Source organism: Oryzias latipes, chromosome 9 (assembly GCF_053564925.1).
Source record: "Oryzias latipes strain Hd-rR chromosome 9, Olatipes_Hd-rR_3.1".
Classification (NCBI taxonomy): domain Eukaryota; kingdom Metazoa; phylum Chordata; class Actinopteri; order Beloniformes; family Adrianichthyidae; genus Oryzias; species Oryzias latipes.
In genome coordinates this window covers 22593772-22614103 of record NC_136245.1, presented here as the reverse complement: position 1 = coordinate 22614103, position 20332 = coordinate 22593772, and the positions used below count along the sequence as shown (strand labels likewise).

The following is a 20332-nucleotide window of genomic DNA, read 5'->3' as shown; positions in this document are numbered from 1 at the left end:
TGCAGACATGCACACACTGTGCTTTCCCCCTCTGTAACAAGAAAATTGCACAGAAAAAAGAGGCTTTTGTTTTATGGGGTTATTAGAGATGAAAGGCTAAGATAAATCCCCAGAGATCCAGGAGCTCCATGGTCATAGGCTGTGTAGCTTCTGTCTAAATCCTTTCTTCACGCCCTCTGCTCTTCTCATCTGTACTACACATTTCTGCAACATGGAATGAGCCACTGACTTATAGGTTATAGTGAAAGGTCGAGGGAGGGACGGCCAGTTTGTAAATGTGAAGAAGAAGCTCTCATAAACCGACCTGATCAATCCATAACTTTCCTACAATGATGTTGTGCACAGTGGAGGTGACCTTCCTCCACACATAGTGGTTCCCACTGGAGTGAAACTGCAGGTGGATGGTACCTGAGGACACATGGAAACAAGATATCATCAAGGATGAAATTAACAGTCACATCTGCTTAGTTATGATTCTGCAGCTGCTGACGCAAACATGATGGTTATTGATTAGCTTTTGCCAATTAAACATGTCATCCATGCTCTGTGAACAGCCATGTTGGCTACTTGCAAAGTGGTCTACTCACATAAACAAATATAAATCAGGAGTCTTTTCTATTACAAGGCCCCTCTTAGGAGCCACATCTGGGAGCAAGAGGAATCCTACTAATACATTCCTTGACTAGTGTAATAACTAGTTTACTAACTAATTTATTTTAGGCAGAAGCAGTGGGTCTTTACCCTCAAAGGGCAACATGATGATACCTTTACATCTTATAGATTTATGTATGTCACTAAAGTGGTACTAAAACCATCCTGATCAGTGGCCTGCTATTCGAGGGTCTTCGTTTCTTGTTCTGAGTCCCAGTCTGTGCTTCTATTTACACAAACGTCATTTAGATCAGATATGTATATAATAGCCTGTAAATACCTTAAGCCATAGTCACAACTGCCCCTTATGGGTGGATAAAGGCTGTCAGTGAGCAAAAACGGCCTGCATAAAATTTTAAGATCGGAGAGCGCTTGGTGAGCAAAAATGTTTTTTTCTATGGGCATGCTGTGGGTGACACCTCATGGTTAACATTTAAGCACGTAAGGCTAAGTAAGAGTGAAGTAGGTGAGATGCAGGCACATTGTGGGGATTTTTCGTTTTTCAACCCACCTGAACCCTACACACTATGTAAGGGGCTCATTAGTGTGATAGATCTATGAAAGTTTTTACTTGACCTTTAGAACAAAATGATCTCAGTTAAAGCTGACAGGAGAGCTTTACTTTACAAGCTCTAAAAAAGAAGTCATGAAGAAGTCAGCTATAAATGACTATTGTGATTGTGGAAAATAAGATCAAACAAAAGACTCGATTGAGACACTATTAATATGGAAAGGTGAGTCTGTCTTTTTAAGTTGTGAGTATATTAAGACTGATCTTTTAAATTCTCTGGCAGTGAAAGAACATTATTCCAAAATTCTACAATTTAAATCATACCCTAATGTATAGCTACTCTGATGACTCCACAGATGAAGAAGAGTTTCTCACCCAGAGGCATAATGGAGAGGTATTTCCCCCGAAACTTGCTGGCTATAGTGATTTCCTGCCACAAGGTCCAGCCTCTTTGGGAAATCACATGATGAGCAGCTGCAGGGGGGTGATGGCTCACCTGAGGTTAAAACAAACGCAAAAACATGCATTAGGAGTATTATTTAGTTTGGACCAACACCATCTGACCTTTATTTGGGAGTCAAGTACTCGCGAGCACTTTGGGGGAAGTGAAAACACATTTTCCCTGCAGCTGAGCCATACCTGCTCACACAGTGACCGGTAGCCAAACTCCTCCAGGCGATCGAGCTCATAGGTCTCACCCAGAAGGGGGTTGAAGGGCTTGGCAGTCCGATGGACAGTGGTGGAGTAGGAGGAGACAGAAAAGGCAGCGACCAGGCACATCTGCTCCAAAGAAGACTCACAGCGGGCTGCCTTGTCTAAGAGTTCATGATACTCCAAGTCCTCAGTGAGACGTTGCAGCATCGACAAAGGCTCGTTAAAGTTTACCTGCAGGCCAACAACATCTATGCTCAGAAAATGTAAGACAGATATCCATGTTGTGCTGTGAGCAAACAGCATATAGACCTACAGGCATTGGGATTTTGGAGAGCTCCTTGCCAATGCAGTTCTTCATGATGCTCCACAAGTTCAAGGAGTAATTGGGCTTGTCTGGGACACGAGTTCGTCTCTCTCTGCGGGGTTGCAGCTCCTTTCCTGATACATCATTGCAGCTTGGAGACATCTAGTATAAAGAATATGGTGATGAAAACCAAAAAATGAAGAAATAGATGTTTGTGAGCATTGGGCTGCTGATAAAAAGGTGACATCTTTCACTTTTATCTAATTTTCATGGATAAAATGAACTGTTACATCTTTGGAAATCAAAAATGGAAAAAAAGAAAACCTAAAGTTTTATTTTTGTAAAGTTTTGTAAAAGGACTTTGGTTCTGTAACTCCTACTTGTTAGAAGGCACTCACATTGTCGTCCTGGTTCCACTCATAGGCTTGTCCTCCACTCGCGCCACTCAAGTTACTCTGAGATCGCCTGGGAGAGACACAATTTATGCAATCAGCTTGGAACATACAATGTCAAAAACTTCATCTGGCTCTGCTTATTGACATAAATCACAGTGCAAAGAAGAAATAACACTGCTGGGTGCTGGAGCTGAACGCCATTTAACAGCTGCAGTCCCTCTTAGTGTTGTGGATGAGGGAAAAACTAATCAATTATTGCAGCATTGCAACTACGCACAGGAAAAGCGAATAACGCTGGTCAGCTGGAAGGAATGAAGTTCTCTAAGGGGAAAGAGAGTTTAGGAATGTATGCCAATTTACCTTTGAAATATTTCTTTTTTCCAAAAACTGTCACAGATCAAGCACTTCAGCAACTATTGGATCAATTTATGCTTTATGCTTCCGTATTTACCTATCAATCATTATCAAGCACAAATTCAAAAGAAGTTCCGTGGACCTGGTGTTTCTGCCCGTCAGACTGACCTGTGCTGGCTGCTCTCACTGGCAGTCACTGTGATGAATGCAGGGGAATCCTCCATGGCATCAAAGTACTCCGTATCCTCATCTTCATCACTCGCCTCTTCTTTGTTTGACCTTTCACCTCCTTTAATGGAGAAAGTCAAACACATCCGGCAAAACTGGAGAAACCTTTTTATAGAACTGCCTTCATATTTCACAGAATTCAGAGAAGCAGAGCCCATAATCATGTACCCGTGGGATTAATCGAGCAATAATCAGCTTAGTAAAGTTGGCAGTGTTCCTGCTTGTTAACTGGCCCGATTGACGCAAGTTCATGTGTGTGTGTTGCTCAAGTTTTGATATACAAACATGATAACGTGTAGTGATCCAACAAGGAGGGGGAACTATCTTTTACCTAAAAGCTTCAAATACCAGTTTGCAACACACCCCTGCAAGTGGAAAACCACTCAACATTCTGTTTGGCATTTAACAAAATATTTAAATAAATACATGATTAGGCATCCTTTAAATCATAAAAGCCTGAAATCAGTTGAACACATTAAATGTCAAATTGACTGTTATTTCTTTTTTAAAGGACAAAACAGAGAACAAAATCAAAAAATGTATGTCTGTAAGGGACCCTGCTGAGTTAGGTAACACAGAATGTTTAGTCAGTCAAGATAGTAGAGGTCTAAAAATGTTTAAGCAGGCTCACCCTTGTTTGTGGTGGGGGCACTGGGTGAGCTTGAAGCAAGCGTGGGTGCTTCCCTCCACGCCCGCTCCAGGCTGTTATGTTGTTTGGCAAGCTGCTCAATGGTTTCCTCTAAGTGGGTACGCTGCTCTCTCTCATACTGGAGTGCACGCTGCCATCTCCTGCTGTGAGTCTCAGCTAGGTCCAAGAAGTCTCGACATGCCTTTGGAAACACACATGTTCAACCAGAAGATGAGCAATGAAAGCTTTATTCTAAGCAAAGATGAACTAATACACTCAATTATTGTTGTAATAAAAAAAATCTCCATTGAGCTTTGTAAAATAAAATAATTAATAAAAAGAATATTATAACATTTAAAATTTGTCAGACTTCTTTAAAGAATTAAGGTTAGTACACATGACTGCAGACGGAGATCCTATTGAAACAATCCTTAAGACTTGAATAGCATGTGTGCATTTAACACACAGTAGTGTGTGTCGGGTCTCAACAAACTGCACACAATGAAAATCTCACCTCATGCGGGTCAAAAGAGGGCGTTGTTGCTTTTCTAATTAGATTTTTGCTGCTCAGACTAAAAGGTTACTTCAGATCAGATGTAGATCGCATGTCAGCACTTTTTCTGCACCACATTGTGAGTCTGACAAAGTTTCGCTCATTGTTCGCACAAATGGCACTGAACTTTAATAACCCGTCTCAGCTGACTTCTCCTCTCCTTTAGGTTCTTATGATAGACTCTGCAATCTTACTGGGAAGGAAACAGGAGTTTGTGAATGACAAAAAAACTAAAACACAGAATCGGATGAGATGCCTCAAAGCAATTTGGTACCAGAGTTGGGGATCTATAAAAAATGTTTAGTTTATAAAACCTGTTGCTAATGTCAGAAAAATAATACATAAATGGGATGATTAGCAGAATGAAAAACAATAATGCTTTTAGCGATTTCATTTTCATTTTTTTTTAACAAATTACTATCAATAAAAAACAGCTTAATAGACCAAATACATGTTTCGGGTTTTGGTACTTTGTGCTACAGCTCATACCTTTTAAAAAATGTTTATCTACATATAGAAAAATATTTTATGACATCCAACTTTTAAATGTTATTTTATCATTTAGCTTAATCCTATCAACTAACATGTTACCAGCCAACTAACTAAATAAAATAAAAAAATGTTTCAGAATGAATTTCTTGTAATGTTGGAGCACAAAGGTAATCAATTTTGTAAAACTGTGCAGTTGCAACATTTGGTTATTTGTTAAATCAAAAAAGCCACATTCTTGTTCAGTGAAATATTTAGTTTTAAAGCTGCAATATTACAAATAATGATGTATTTTAAAACCTTTACCATTTATGACAGACGTAAAGAGACATGTTTCTTACCAGGCAGGAAACCATCCACCACCAGCAGTTTTTTCAGAGTCTCTTTAAAACCAATGTCCAAGACTCCTTTAAAGTCACAAGTTTGTGTGACGTTGTGAGCCACTTCCTCACAACCAGCAGTGATATGAAACCCAGAAAACCCATGTAGAATACGTATATATGTGAGTAAGTTCCACTTTTTTTAGTGCTGACTTTCCAAGACTGCACGTGTCAGGAAGACCATGAACATAAAGCTTACACAGCAAGTGAAAAGGTGATGGGAAACTTAAGTTATTGATGAAAAATAAACGTATTTAGCATAGAATTGATTTTTCTTTCAAGTGTTTAAACCGTATTTGCCTAAAATGGAGGCTTTGTAAATGTATGCCAGCTGCAAATAGAAAACCTGCCACCTGAGAAGTCAGATGAGCAGTGAATGGCTCAGAGTAAAAGACCTGGAGAAAGCAGCCATGTCTTCTCTTTAACCGCACGCTTCTTACACATCAAAAACATGTTATCCAGCAAAAAAGAAGCAACACAGGGTTCTTATTGCAATAGACCACTGAAGTCCTCTACAAAAGGATTTAATCAAAACCCGATTGTTACTGGTTGGGTTTAAGTTTTGTTTTTTCACATGAACATGTACTTGGTGTGTCAAAATTTCGCAGACATAGCCTACCACTGTAATTTAATTTTCAACACAGCAGAGGATTATTGCTGGATCAGCTTATAGTGACAACAGAGCAGTCTGTAAGTCAAGAGATCCACAGGGACTGCTTCCTCTTATGAAACTTTGACTCAAACGTGTAACTAACCTGCAGCAAGTCGCCAGTGGGGGACATGGCTGGCCACACACTGAGGTTTATAACATACATCTCATGTATATGAACACGGTTGACCGTTGTGTTACACTTTTATTCTAATCTTTTGATCAAAGCAGGAATTTCCCAGAGTTTTGTCAGAAAATTATCATTTTAATGAATCAATTCATAATGATTAAAGAAAATATCAAGTTCAAACCTTTGTCCTTGATTTCAAATCTGTTTAACTACATGGCTTGTGAGATTTGTTCTAGACTCTTTGAATCTGTAGCTACCTGTGAGTGCACTTTGGAAAACGTTTCACCAACTAATAAACACAATAAAATCACAACAGTAGCTGAATGTCCAAGGCAAAAATCTCTTTCAAAAACATACAAAACTATTTTGAAAAACATAACAAAAAGTTTTTTTTAGAGATTTGGTAAAAGCTCTGCTATCTTCGTGTCTGCAATGTACTAGAGATAGATTACAAGCTTTGCCTTAATAAATCAAAAGTGCATTCATTAATTAAAGCACAAGAACAGAAATAAAAAAGGAAAACAGCTGTTTCAAACACATTAGTGATAAAACAGCACATGGCTCTCATTTGTGCTTCAAGTAGACAAGAGTTGAGTGCAGTATTTATTAGTATTTATGTCTATACACTAATGTATGCATTGAAGGAAAATGCCAAAGATGTTATTTTAGCCATATTTATTCAAAAATCCTTCTAAATAACTTTACTGTAAGTATCCATTGGTTAAAAGAAATATTCCAGATGTAGAAAGAATTAGCCTAATATTAATTACAGCTAAAGCTATCTCCCAATACACAGAAAGAGCAACTAACCTTTAATGATTGTCTTGTTTCAGTCAAAGCTGTCTGTCCTAATGTAGTCCAAAAGGGCCCAGCATATCCTGACAGCCTAAAGGGCTGAGGGTCTTAGAGGAGGGGGGAACAGCAGCTATTTTTGTCACCCCCACCCAAGATCATATTCAGTATCACTTCTTCAGAACCTCAACACGACTGAACTCTCCGTAGCAAACGCAGAACAGTATAGCCTGTCTACCATAGGGCGTCTTGTTAAGAATATATAATCATTTTTAAATTTCATATTAATGCTTCAAAGGGAAAATATTAAATTATAAATTACTTAAATTCATTACATTTTCAATTGAATATGATACGTTGTGGTGGTGCCAACATAGAATTCACCATTGTTTTCATTGTTATAGTAGACTAGTTAAATATCTGATTTTTGCATCAGTTAATATAGTCATGCCTGACATGTCAAGTCATTATAAATAAGGTCCAACAAACAAAAGAACTCTGTTTCAAGGAATATACTCTAGTTAGATGTCTAAAGCAATTTATTACTAAAATACAAAAAATGATGTAGCACATGTTAGAACAGGGGTGTGCAAACTACGGTTCAGGGCCTTATGCGGCCCCATAAACTATTTAATCTGGCCCACCAAACTGTAATAAATTATACCTATAATCCTTAATAATGTTTTTTTTCCCCTGTAATTCTGGTGTGTCCTCATAGATGGTGCAAATACATCGACCTTTACTGAGGCGCAGAAAGTTACTCTGCATTCATATTGTGTTGGAAAATTTGTTGGTTTTTTTTAACGTTCATGTGTGTTTTCAGAACCGGACAGTCATTTTGCCAATCATACCAAGACCACATGAATGCAGCAGTTTGCTGCTCAAGATCATGAGCCCATTCGTATCATTAGCACTAAAATGACAACAAAAGTCACAGTTTTGAAATAAAAACTCCAAAATATTCTGTTTTAAATTACATATTGCAATTTTCATTCTAAATTAAATCATTTTTTTCTTCCAGATTCTGTTATTTCATTCTCTTATAACACATGTGTCAAACTCAAGGCCCGGGGGCCAAATGCAGCCCTCCATGTCCTTTCATGTGGCCCGCGAGAGCATAAAAGCTTTTAAGTAATAATAAAAATTGGTGTGTATTTATTTATATCTAGGGGTAATCAGACTTGAAATATGTCAATGGATAGTGTTAGAACTTTAACACTATCCATATAACCTAACCTGACAGAATCAAATGTAAAAGGATGTATGCTAGAGTAACAAGCAAACATATGTTTTCAACTGTAATTGTAATTTTAAAAAGTTATAATAAATAGATAAATGAGTAATTTAACATTAAGGAGTAGTTACATTTATTTTCATTACATTTAGTTACATGTATAAGTTATATCTGGCCCTTTGAGGACAACCACTATGCTGATGTGGCCCTCAGTGAAAATGAGTTTGACACCCCTGTCTTATGAGGTGGATTACAAAGACAAGCCACACATCAACTCCTGGTCTGGCCTTTCTGTCAATTTTTGAAACAGTTTGTGGCTCACGTGTCAAAAAGTTTGCCCACCCCTGCCTTAGCATTTATCATCAGTGAGCTTGTTTACATTTGTAGGTTACTGTTACCTTACAGGCTTAGATCAGAAAAAAGTAATCCAGCTTGTATTTTATTGCCAACCAACCTTAGTATTTCTTATGTGGTTTCTCCGTCACACCACCTTTAAAAGAAGCCCACCCTGTGAAAAGCGTGTTAAAACCCACCGATGTGAAACATGTGTAAAGCCACAGTTAAAAAAAACAAGATGTTAAGCATTCATTTTTAAAAAGTCATCATCAAAGGATGCCAGTCCCACATTTCTTTCTAGCCACGATTGAACTGCAACGTAATGGACACTTACATTGATCATTGCATTGGAAGTGATGCGGAAGAGGGTGGCTCGCTCGTTGACAGCCTTGATCTTTTCTCCACCTTCAATGGTGACTTTGAGGCCTTCAAGTTCAGTCAGGGAACGTTGCAGGGCTGCTCCATGCTTGGCGATGAGGTCATTACATGTGCTGAGGTCATCAAGCTTGCTGACAAGTAACTTTAGCGTACCCTGTAGCTCACTGCGGTCCGACTGGGATGTGGGCTCCTCGTCTCCTGAGTCATCTAGAAGAGGAGAGCCCCGCAAAGAAGGTTAAAATGAATCATAGAGACAGGAGAAAGAAGAAGATCTCCATCTCTGGTGATTAAATTCTATACCATAAATCTATATGACTGAGATTAAATCGAAAGGACATCATAAACCAATGTCCTCTTTGTGGACACATAGTCATAATCAAAAGCTATAAAACCCTAAAGGTCATAGATGGGGAGTGAAATTTCAACAGCTGGTAAAGCCTGATACAAGAAGAAACATCAATATCATTAGAAACGGAATGTTGAGAAGGAGAAAGGAAATATATGAGGGCATAAAATAGAAAAAGTGATGATATAACATTCAAAAATAACCTTGTAAATGTCCTGGTTAGGCATTTGAGGAATGAGGGAATTTTCCCCTAACTATACTCCATCCTCATAACCTTGGCATGTTTGGAAAGAACAGCACATTGGGTTTTTTTTCTTTTGTTCTTTCATTAAAAATGCCTGTTATGCAGCAGATAAAAGAGAGTTTTGGAAGAGAAGCAGCATTACAGTAATACTTTCTCCTGAGAGCACAGCAGCTGGCTGTGACCTAACAACAAGAGACGCCATCATCCTTGTCCTTTTACAGCAGGCAACCATGACATGAATATCCATCCGCCTGTGGGACGGCGGGTTCAAGTTTGACAAAGTCTTCGTCCTTTGAAGCATCCAAACTCCGACAAACAGGAGTTTGTCGGAGTTTGTCGGAGTTTGGATTGTAAACCCAGGAGTGTAAACACACTCCTGGGTTTACAATCTTTTAGCCAACGGATGCTCAACATTATAGGGAACAAAAACACAGTATTGCTGATGCACTTTGGGTTTTCCATAACTATTAAACCATTCAGAGGATCTGCTAAAAGCCAACACAGAATGAGTAGTAATTTTGTTTTTAAAAAGTAAATAATCTTTATCAAATACTCAATAATTGAAAACATTTTAAATAGTAATTGGCACCAATGTTGGTTGATAATACATTTGCCTTTCACTCCTGCTCCCTAATAGCATTAGAAGTTTTCTACAAATGATTCTTTATGATTCCACTGCAGGTAGTTATGTATACCTATGTAATAACTACAGAATCCATTTAAGATCACCTCACATCATTTTTGGTTAGAATAAAAACTGACATTTAGAATAAATCTGCAAAGCATTAGTTTTCTTTGGAACTTAACCACAGAATTAGAGTAATAATATTAAAATGAGGACCGTGGTTACATAACGCTTAAAAATAGATTAACCTTATTTAATCTGCATATTATTGTCGGTACTTCCTTAGAAATTGAAAGCATTAGTACTTCGACTTATTACCTATTAGTAACAATTGTCATAATAATTAAAAAAAACATTAATATTGGACCCAAATAATATTGAAGTCGAGTAAAAATTGCAGAAAATTGCAGGGTCTTTTTGTTTGTAGTGTTCATCTTAGAAAAAAGGAGGAGAAAAAGGAAAAGCTCTCACCATGCTGGCTTTCCTGGGCAGCCATTTTCACACACAGTTATCCAAAGTTCATTAATGAAGTACAGGCAGAATGGAGCTCACTAGCAAAAGGTCAGTGAAAAAGCCCTTCAGCAACAACATCCAAGAAAAGAAAAACAATCAAATTATGTTGAACATCAGAAGGAAAAAGCAGATAAAGCAGATAAAATAAAGCAGACTTTTGAAGGTTTGCAATGAAGCAGGCAGAAAAAGAAGTGAGCTGAACTTCTGAAGTAATATCCCATAGCTACATTTAAAACAAAAGCATGTTAGTTTAAAGGAAAAAGAGGAAATGATGCTTTTTCAGTGGTTCTACTGCAAACACATGAATATAACCTAAACAGCTGACTAATTCTGTAGTTCCCCTTGCTAAGAAAGGAGAATAATATGCCTCATAATACAATAGCTTACAGTCTTTATGAATTAATGTAATATTTTTTTATTTGAGGTCAACAAATAAAAAAAGTCAACAACATGAGGAGAAACAGATAACCAAACTAAAAGCACCGATGACGTGACTAAAGCAAAAACATCTATGTCCAGCGAGAAAGCAACATTTGGGTTTGGGTTTTGAAAACCTGCAAATCGAACCAGGCTCCAGAAGTTTCTTTCAAAGCATTAGGACTCCCCTCTGTAGAGTTTCTTCCAGTTATTAGTTTGATAAAACGTTAAGCAAATTATTGAGGACAAAAGAAAAAATTAATAATGTAAACATTTTATTAGAAGGATAATTCTTATACCTCAAATTAAAAGTTAGTTTTATGTTAAAACCATTTCTTGCATTCATGCTTATCTCCCTGCTCACGTCTCCAACCAGCTCCTTCACAGCAACAGACCAAGGAGAAGGGTATCTCAAAATACAATCCACACCTAGAGACAAGGCCAGGAGCCCATTACCAGGCCAGTCATGCCTCAAGGGCAAACCCCACCCATGATCACCCACACAATTCCAAGTCCTTTTGTCTACCAGTGCCCTCTGTTCGTCAAACTTCAGTAGCAGATAGGGCACACAAAACAAAAAGAATACCAAAAAAATAACCTGGCATATTCTGTATACAGAAAATCATTTGCTTCTCAGCTGTTCCATACATCCATCTTTGAGTTAACCTCGACATTTAGGGGTTGAGAAAAAGAGAGAAATCAGAGGGAGAATGTAATTGGGTGAGCCGTAGTCTGCTGCTTCACTGTCAGGTCTCATCTCCTTGCTGGTCCCTGAAGACTGGCTGTCACACCAGTAAAGCCAGAGCTTCAGCTGACAAGATGTCACCCTGTTTCAGAAGGACTAGCACGAGTCGACGAGCACACTGGAAAGATGTGTGGCCCCTCTGGTTCAGAGCTAAACTCACCTCAGCAACAATTAGATCAGACACAAATGCCTAGATTTTTTTTGGAGAAACTGTTTTAAAAGAATAAAGTTTTCAAGTTGTACTCAGCAGGGAGATGTTATTAAATGTGGCGTGAAGAATGAAGTCAGCTTCATGGGCCTGTGGACAAAAACAGACCTCAGGGTAGTGTGTTTAAACAATGCTTGGAGCATTATTTGAACAAATTGAGCTCTACATTGATACTATCCCTAACAGTTAATTAAAGGTTTAGTAGTTTAAATGCTTATCTGATCTCTGAAGAGTCTGTCTGTGCATGAAAGCTGCCTACCAAGTTTTGCATGCTCGTGTAGTATTAACTGTGCAAAGCTGCATCTAAAACAAAGCATAGTTATGTGCTGCTTGAGAGGACACATCCTAACCCAACTGCAGTGGACTGATAAATTGTTAGGGATCAGCTCTAAGAAAGCCTGCCACTTTAAAAAATGTTATGTTAATTCATTTTCTGAATATGACAATCATTTTTTTCATTGTTTTTAAAAGTGATTGTTTGACCGTCTTTCTAATTTTTTATTCACATTTCATAGTCATTTACAACCTCAAGTGATAAGATAGTGTTTAAAAAGTAATACACTGGAAAAATATAGTAAAACAAACATGAGATGGATTCAAATGTTTTAGGCATTCCAACCGAAAAAAGGCAGATCAAAACAACTAGAGTACATGTTGTAAGAGCATCTTGACACTAATGAAATTAGGGTTTTTTTTAGCAAGTAAACTAAATTGCATGTTATTAATACAGAATTTGATTATGAATAAAATGTGTGATTAAAAATTTCAGCTTTAGATGTTAGAAAACCAGCAGGTAATATATATACAAACTCCCAAATAGTGACAATTATATCCATCCATCAAGGTGGAGAACACCCTGGACAAGTTCACTCCCTCACACACACACACACACACACACCTAAGGACACCTAACTACCAATAAACCTATGAAGCATGTTTTTGGACTGTGGGAGGAAGCCAGAGTGCCCGGAGAAAACCCAGGGAGAACATCCAAACTTCACAAACAGAAAGGTCCCAGCCGGAATTCGAACCAGGGCCTTCTAGCAGTGAGGCGAGAGCGCTAACCACTGCGCCACTGTTCAGCCCTCCTGGCAATATAGACTAATCAAATATGAGGGAGATGCTAATCTTCTCTGTGCTGACCAACATATTTCGGATTCAAATGATCTCATATTTCTAAGATCTCATTTAAAAACCTAGCTGTAAACGTTTGGGTATTTTAAAAACGTATTACTAATTGAAGCTCTTTAAACTGTCTTTTAGACATGAAATCATATCAATTGGAAAGTGTGATTTCACAGACTAGATCCCAGCCAGAAGTCTAACCTGGTTAAGCTTTGACTGTGCACGGGTTGAGTTCACAACTACGCAGCCTTTCACTGTATGAGAGGTTTTTCACTAATTAAGTTGGCAGAATTTTTACACAAAATGTATTTTAATTATTAATTTGATCAATTAATTAATAGGAAGGATACAAAGGGAATTTCTTTCTGAAGTTAAGTGCACTATATGATGGTTGAGTTTGGATGTTACCAAGATCTAAGCAAAAGCAGGTGATTTCTGTTATGAAGGGTTGGAACGAGTCTCTTTTCTTTGCTTTCAGTTGTTATTCAATTTATCCCCAGCCAGCTTGATGTGGTTTAAAACTGGAAACTGTGCTCTCATTGCTTGCTTTCCTTTGTCTCTCTTCTCAAGGGTGGTTCTTTTTTAAATGTGGGTCATAATCTTGCTAAAGGATAAACAGAACATACCAGAGGTCACTCCAAAACTCAACAAAATGCTCTGGCTGTGGTTTGTGTTTAGAATGCTCATTAAAAAGAAAGATCTGTGGGATTTTAGCATAAACTATGCAGTATATATTACTAAAGAAATCGTGTTTAAGATGTGCTTTGGAAAGACTGTGAGTGGAAAGGGATAAATATGACACAGAATAGAGAACAGATGAGATGACAAGAGAGGAAGCATGCTAAGGAATAGGAGTGTAATTCTGATTGGTAATTGCTAACCGGCTCTAGTCCTCCCCTGAGATATATCACAGAGAGACAAACGAAGGAGACAGCGGGTCATCCTGTAATGTTGCAGTCAGCTATTCACCAGCAAATGAGAAAATGTGCAGGGCAACTCATCACATCCCAAAAGCTCTGCAGCACATCCCTGGGAGCATTATTAAACTGTGTGCTGTTAGAGGGAGCAAAGGAAGGAAAAGACTAACAGAAAACAACAGCAATGGGCACAAATGTTTAATTTTGGGGAATTAATCTTTTCCGACAAAAAGGCTGTAGCCTTTTGAAGATTTATAGCATCACTTCTACATCATTACTGAACAAGTTAGGCCCCTATTTTCTCTGGAATGTGAGGGTTGTGTCTGGAATGAAATCCCTTTTCCATGTTCAGAATGGTTTTATTCTTTAAACTGCATGACTTCCCTTTGCTTATGACAAAGACATCAGCTCCTGCACAGCAGGCACACAAATGTGACAAAAGACAACTCTCTTCTCAAATGTACAATTTAGCTGCGTCTCTAAAGATTCAGAAAACATCTAAACATATCAACTGATTTATATACACGCCTGGCATGTTCAGTGGTGATAAGCACTGAAACTGCCTCGTTTCAATGATACGACTGTCAAGAACGTTTAACCTGTGTGTGAAATATCAGAGGACGACATCCGATTAGAGGGACAGTTACAATAAACAGCAGTACAGACATTTCCTACCATAAAGTTCTATTGTTTATACTGGAACAGTCATTTCATGGTGAGTGAAGTGAGGGTCTCCTCAAAGAGACAACTGGCTTGTGTTTAGAAAATGGTCGACTACATAAAGAAGAGAAATGTCTGTGTTGGAAGTTTAAGTCTGCTCATATTTATTGTCCACTGCAGCTCTAATAATATTTGAGCACGAAAAAATACTTATTTAGCAAATAATGTAAAAATAAAACCAAAATTATATGGCAATTTCAACATGTTTATATTATCTGCGTTTGGCATAAATGCAGAGTTCTGGACTCATAGTTTTAAACACGGACCTTCAACAAAGAAACAATCCCAAATTGAGCGTTGAACTGCTGCTTTAAAAGTGCTGCAAATAGAAATTTGTCAGTTTTTGAAATGTCTAAATACCTTCATCTGGTGGCCAGGCTCCAAATACTGTTGAGACTTACAGGTGGAAATGTTCATGAAGGCCTGCATGACAATTCCAAAACGGGGCTAACTGTGGTGTATTCTTACTTTTTACAATAAAAAATGCCAGCACAGCAATTATTTTCTACAGAGGAATTCAACGTGTCTTTGTCCGGTAACAAAGGACTTCCTCTGGCTTACAGGATCAATACTAATATCCATAAAAAGTAGGAAGATGTAAAAAAGACAACTAATTTCTGAGTAGTAATGAGCTGTCTGTTAGTTTTTTTGTGCTTTAATATCAATTAAATAAAAATATACAGTAATGTTAACTTTCTTTTAAAAATAATTACAATTTGAAGGATGATGTTAGATAAACTCCTTAAGTAAGCTCAGAAATCTGTTTAATTTATTTAGTAAAAGATGTTTAATAATACAGTACGCATTTGAAATACTAATTTCACATCAACACTTAAGGTATTTATTATCTTGCACTGAAGGAAAATGTGCCTCAGCCTGAAAAGGCTATGATAAACTATGCACACTATACAGCTGAAGAAAAACCTTATTTTCATTTCCATTGATGCTCCGCGAGTTGAAATACAACTTCTCAGTAAATAAACAGGGTGTTACCATAATTGCCATGAGAAGTAATAAAGTAATGATTTGTAGCAAGTAATATCCCTTATCTCTGTGACAGTGTAACTGGCTGAGTGTGTGATCCTCAGGATCAGAACAGTGTTCCTCCTTCAAAAATAATAAGAACAAGTTTGAACTCTACAATTCACAGAAAATCCCATTTCAGAGTTTCTGATCCATGCTTTTGCAGATGCTAACACTGCCGTGCAGACTGTGATTTGTCTATATGCAAATTTAAGACAGATGAGGAGCACAGAGCAGAGCTGGAGGGAAAAGAAACGAAAGCAAACTGTAAGGTGGAAGAGCATGCATAGCAGGGGAGAAGAGGGGCATCCTGCTCTCTTTACAAGGTGAGGAAATGGATTTCTGAGACATGCCACAGGATGCAAGCATCAGTGGTGACAGATGCCCACGCTGCATGGGGGATTGACAATTTAGGGGAAAAGGAAAAAAAAAAAAGATTGCAGAGGAAAAGCTGCCTTTGGGTGGATGGACAGGAGTGGGACAGCTTCATGCTCCTGTGATGCAATTCATCTGTAACTGTACTGACCCTGGTTGAGTTTACTCAAGCAGCCCGAGGTGCAGAGCGAGTGGGCCATCCCTGGCTCCCAGCATCTCCTGCCCTTCATCTGACTCTTTGCGGGCCTGATCTAAGTCCTCGCTTCCACAGACACAACACTGTCGCTGGGGCCGCCTCTGAAAAACGGATTTACCCTTCGCAATGTTGCAGCATGCAAACAAACGGAGGCCTACTTACACACACAAAAATGTTTTAAGTTCAATGCAGGCGCACCTTGTAATCTCTGTCTTGGACTGCCTAGCTTGTCCACCATGTCCTGCACTGCACAAACCCAAACTATTTGAATGCGTAGAATCAAAAACCGGGCCACATTTACAATTCTCCTGTTTCTCCCAGTGCAGTGCAGGATGTAAGGAGGGAGGGAGTGGAAGGAGTGAAGCAGAAAGAAAACTGGACTCAGCAGCCAGTAATCAACTCACACAAGATCAGTACTGTACATATTATGTCTTCTCCTCTGAGCTAAATATTAAAATAATGTCATTAAACATGCAAACATGAGTGAAATTCCATTATTAACAGCTTTGCTGTTAATATTTTTTATTTTGCTTAAGACTGTAAGCTCAGTGTTGCATCCTAATTTTTCTCGAGTTAATAAACATTTCTATCTAAAACATAGTCTTCCACAACTCAGCAATGCCTCATTTACATGATTATAAATGCCACACTTGCATTAAAATGCATGCCAGTCACAACAGTTTGGTTGCAGAAGAGTGTGGGAATAACAGGAGGTCTGAAAAAAGCTGGGGACCGGCTGCTGAGGGCGGCATGTAAGCCGAATCAAAAGTGCTGATGAGGAAAGGTTGTTGAACTGTAAATAAACGATGTTTCTTAAATGTCTTTAGGCTTGTTCTTGAAAGCAATGCAGCATGAAACCACAATTAACTTTAGACTTGACCTTCATTGTTCTCGTTTTTTTTAGATTTTAACAGTTAAAAAAAAAAAGAGTGGAATCTCACGATGCAGTTTTCTTCGTTTTCTAGATTAAATACAAGCACAGTCAGAGATATTTAGTAGATGAAGCTCAAATAAAGTGCTCTCTGACTGTCACTGAGGGAGAAATGCATGTGAGAACCAGAAATACTCCAAATGATTTCAGTGAAGCACAAAGCTGCAATTAGATGTCCTAACGCACGACATCCTGAGTTGATAACAAGCAGCTAATTCAATAGACTTGAAGGATCCTCAATATTTAATTAAGTTTAATTAACCACAATTGCTAGAGTAAAGAGTAATTGCTTTTGCCATCAGCCTGACTTGGCTAACATGACTGTGCATCAAACTGCTGATTTAGTAATGTCAAACAGACACTTCACATGAAAGCCCCATGCAGCATCTGGAAACCACAGCTGATGCCCAGTGAGGAATCACTCATCCTTACATGCATGTAGACATCAATGACATTAAAAGCCCTGGTGGGATCTTTGCACGCCAGAAGTTGGTTCTTTAAGTAAGAACTGTTTGCTTTACACTTGAATTTATATGCAAAAGCCTAAAGTAAAAAAGAGTTTTCGTCCTTGTCGTGGAAATGCTAAGTTCTTATAATTTCTCTTTTTCTCTACAAGAAGGCAAAAAAATACACACTTTTGTGTAAAAAAAAAAAAAAAAGATTTAAGTCACAGTTAAACACTAACAGACCGTGATGTAACATCCTTCTATTTATACAAGTCAAACAGAATGAAATTAAGCTGCAACTCCTCCAGCTCTGATCAGACTAAAGCTTATAAAAAGAACAATTTCAGAATGTAGTATTCGTGTTAAAATAAACTGTTGGAAAGCTCTTTATTAAAAAATTATTGGCCGAATGACTTAAATGTGATGGTCCCCTTTAATATCACATACTTTTTATTTAGCCTCTATTTAGAGTCATGGATGCAATAAGTTAGTGAGTGTGACCATGACAAACTTCATCAGTTGCTTTTGATGAAAGTCTTTTAACATAAAATAGTGAACATTTTTCTGTGAAGTTTACATTTAGGGAACAAGCAAATCTACTAACAAACACACTTTTATTTTCTTGCTGGTAAAGTAAATTGTACTTGTTCAGAGGAAAGTGGTTCACTTCAACAAAGTAGAAGAAAAGGTCATAGCTCACAAATCAGAAAAAGGATTAAAATGAAACAGACCCCTGTTCTTCTTATTTGAAAAAAAAATAAAAAATAAAAATGTAAAGAAAAAACTTTGAAATAATTTGGATTTTAGTAGTATTCTATTAATAGTATTTTTAATGACTTTTCTACTTTGGTGACTTCATGCTGACGATGCAGAAAAATAATAACACACGTGACAGAAAAATGTGTGCTGACTTGGACACAAGCTTAATAATGAGTCCAGGTTCCCTGCAGCATCTCAGCCGTCACAGACCGGAGCCAGAGTGAACAAGCAAAAGCCGCAACGCTGAAGAAAAGCAGAAAATAACAGTCTAAGTTATGTGGCAACACAACTTACAAAGCTAATTTCTACTCATTTATTTGTTTATAATTAGGATTATTTTTAGATCAATCAAGCCCATTGCTTGGTTTTATTGTTAGATCTGCTCAGGGAGCAGCTTTTAAGTATGTCACAAGTGGAGGCGCTGCTGAAATCAACACCAATAAATCAGAAACTCAGTCGGATATGTATTCAATACTTATGGTGCAATTTAAAACAAATTAGACCTCCTAATAGACTAAATTATATTAAGAAAAACACAATGCAGCAACACCTGCACTCAAATCACAGGTGGTCCCAATAATGTGGATTCATGAACTAAATCCAATTTAAAATTGCATTTAATTTGAAAAAATGTAGGAGTACTGGTATGTAAAAGCACAAGTTTTCAAAGCAAGTGTATGTGGGAGATGTTTTTAATGTCATAAAACAATAAGGATGATTTGGCAGCTCTACCTAAAAACAAAATTATTTAAATAAGAATACCATAAGAAGTTATTATAAATCAAATATAAAGAGATATATTACAGAACAGATGAAAATGTTAAGACAGTTGGGAAATTATGAAAGTCTGACTTTAAATCTAATTAGTTTCAGCAAGTTGGAAAAGGTCATGAGAAAAATATGTAATAAGGACAGATTTAGGAGGGAAGGGCAGAAGGATGAGAGAAGAAGCAAAATCTACATCAGTAACTCCAGTGTCCAAAGATGAGGTTGGATTTCACAACAAAAAATAAATAAATCACAATTTCAATCAGAAAACACATAGATTAAAGTTAAAACCATCACTTTTGATCATCTGACTATTTGAATAGTAACAGATAATCTTTTTTAGTGTGTTGATTTTCTGTGTTTTGTTGAGAAACCAAATCTAACTCCAATATTACTGCCTGTTTCACTTGTCAGTGGGGACTAAGCTGATCTAACAAATCGACCCATGCCAATACATGATGTTAATTTCCAAGACAAACAGGCACAAGCAATTCAGTAAACAGCCGCAGTAGAACTAATTAATGAAGATGATAAGCATACCATCTGTCATTTCTTAATACTCTCTCGTGAGGCCAGAAAACCCAACATGGTAACATCTCACTGTGAAAAGAGCAGGTGCTGGTAAACTTAAAATACAAAATAAGAACCACAAAAGAATGATTAAAAAATAATTGGAGAGACTAATATTTAAAATATTTTATAATTAAACTGCTACGCTGTGGAAAGAACACATTAGGTCTTCTGTTCTGAGTATATTACTATAAGCAGTAAAACATTACAGCTAGAATGTTGTATTCCAGTTTAAGCCTCAGCATCTTCTTACACACATTCAGTCCCCAACACAGCCCGAGCAAGAAATTATAAGTTTGTTTAGCGCAGGAATGTTTAGTGCACATTGATAGCAGAATTGATACCAGAATGTACTTGTTCTCACCTTCCTTTAAAAGTTACATTTACCTCTCTATAAAACAGACCTTCCAACAGTTTTCAGTCATGATGGACTGCAAATATGTTTAAATGTCCAAAACATACATGCATAATAATATTAATAAACTAAATCCAAAACCCCATCCACACACCCCCATCCTCACACATTTCAACCCAACAAACAGAAAAATGTATGTACTTACTTAAGGTAGCCCTGGTCTTATCCTGTCTGTTGTTCCTTAGAACTTAAACGGTGAAAACATTGATTCTATTAAAAAATAAAGAAATGAGATTGATGTGGAAAACTAAGGGACTTCATTTTTGAAAATATTAGCCAGCTGGATGGAAAACAGAGTCAACGGCTTACTGGGAGTGAAAGGC

The 20332-nt window shown here is 37.5% G+C and overlaps 1 protein-coding gene across 3 annotated transcripts in view; it reads right to left on the bottom strand.

Annotated features, from left to right (window-relative positions):
* osbp2b (oxysterol binding protein 2b) overlaps nt 1-20332 on the bottom strand; it is a 37767-nt gene that overhangs the window by 6260 nt on the left and 11175 nt on the right. For all 3 annotated transcript variants that reach the window (XM_011479142.3, XM_020705925.2, XM_020705926.3), the window contains exons 3-10: nt 8623-8873; nt 3729-3927; nt 3038-3158; nt 2519-2585; nt 2130-2282; nt 1802-2047; nt 1538-1658; nt 305-408 (exon numbers count right to left, since the gene is read on the bottom strand). In XM_011479142.3, the coding sequence (XP_011477444.1) occupies nt 305-408; nt 1538-1658; nt 1802-2047; nt 2130-2282; nt 2519-2585; nt 3038-3158; nt 3729-3927; nt 8623-8873 (1262 nt within the window). The remainder of the gene's footprint in view (nt 1-304; nt 409-1537; nt 1659-1801; nt 2048-2129; nt 2283-2518; nt 2586-3037; nt 3159-3728; nt 3928-8622; nt 8874-20332) is intronic.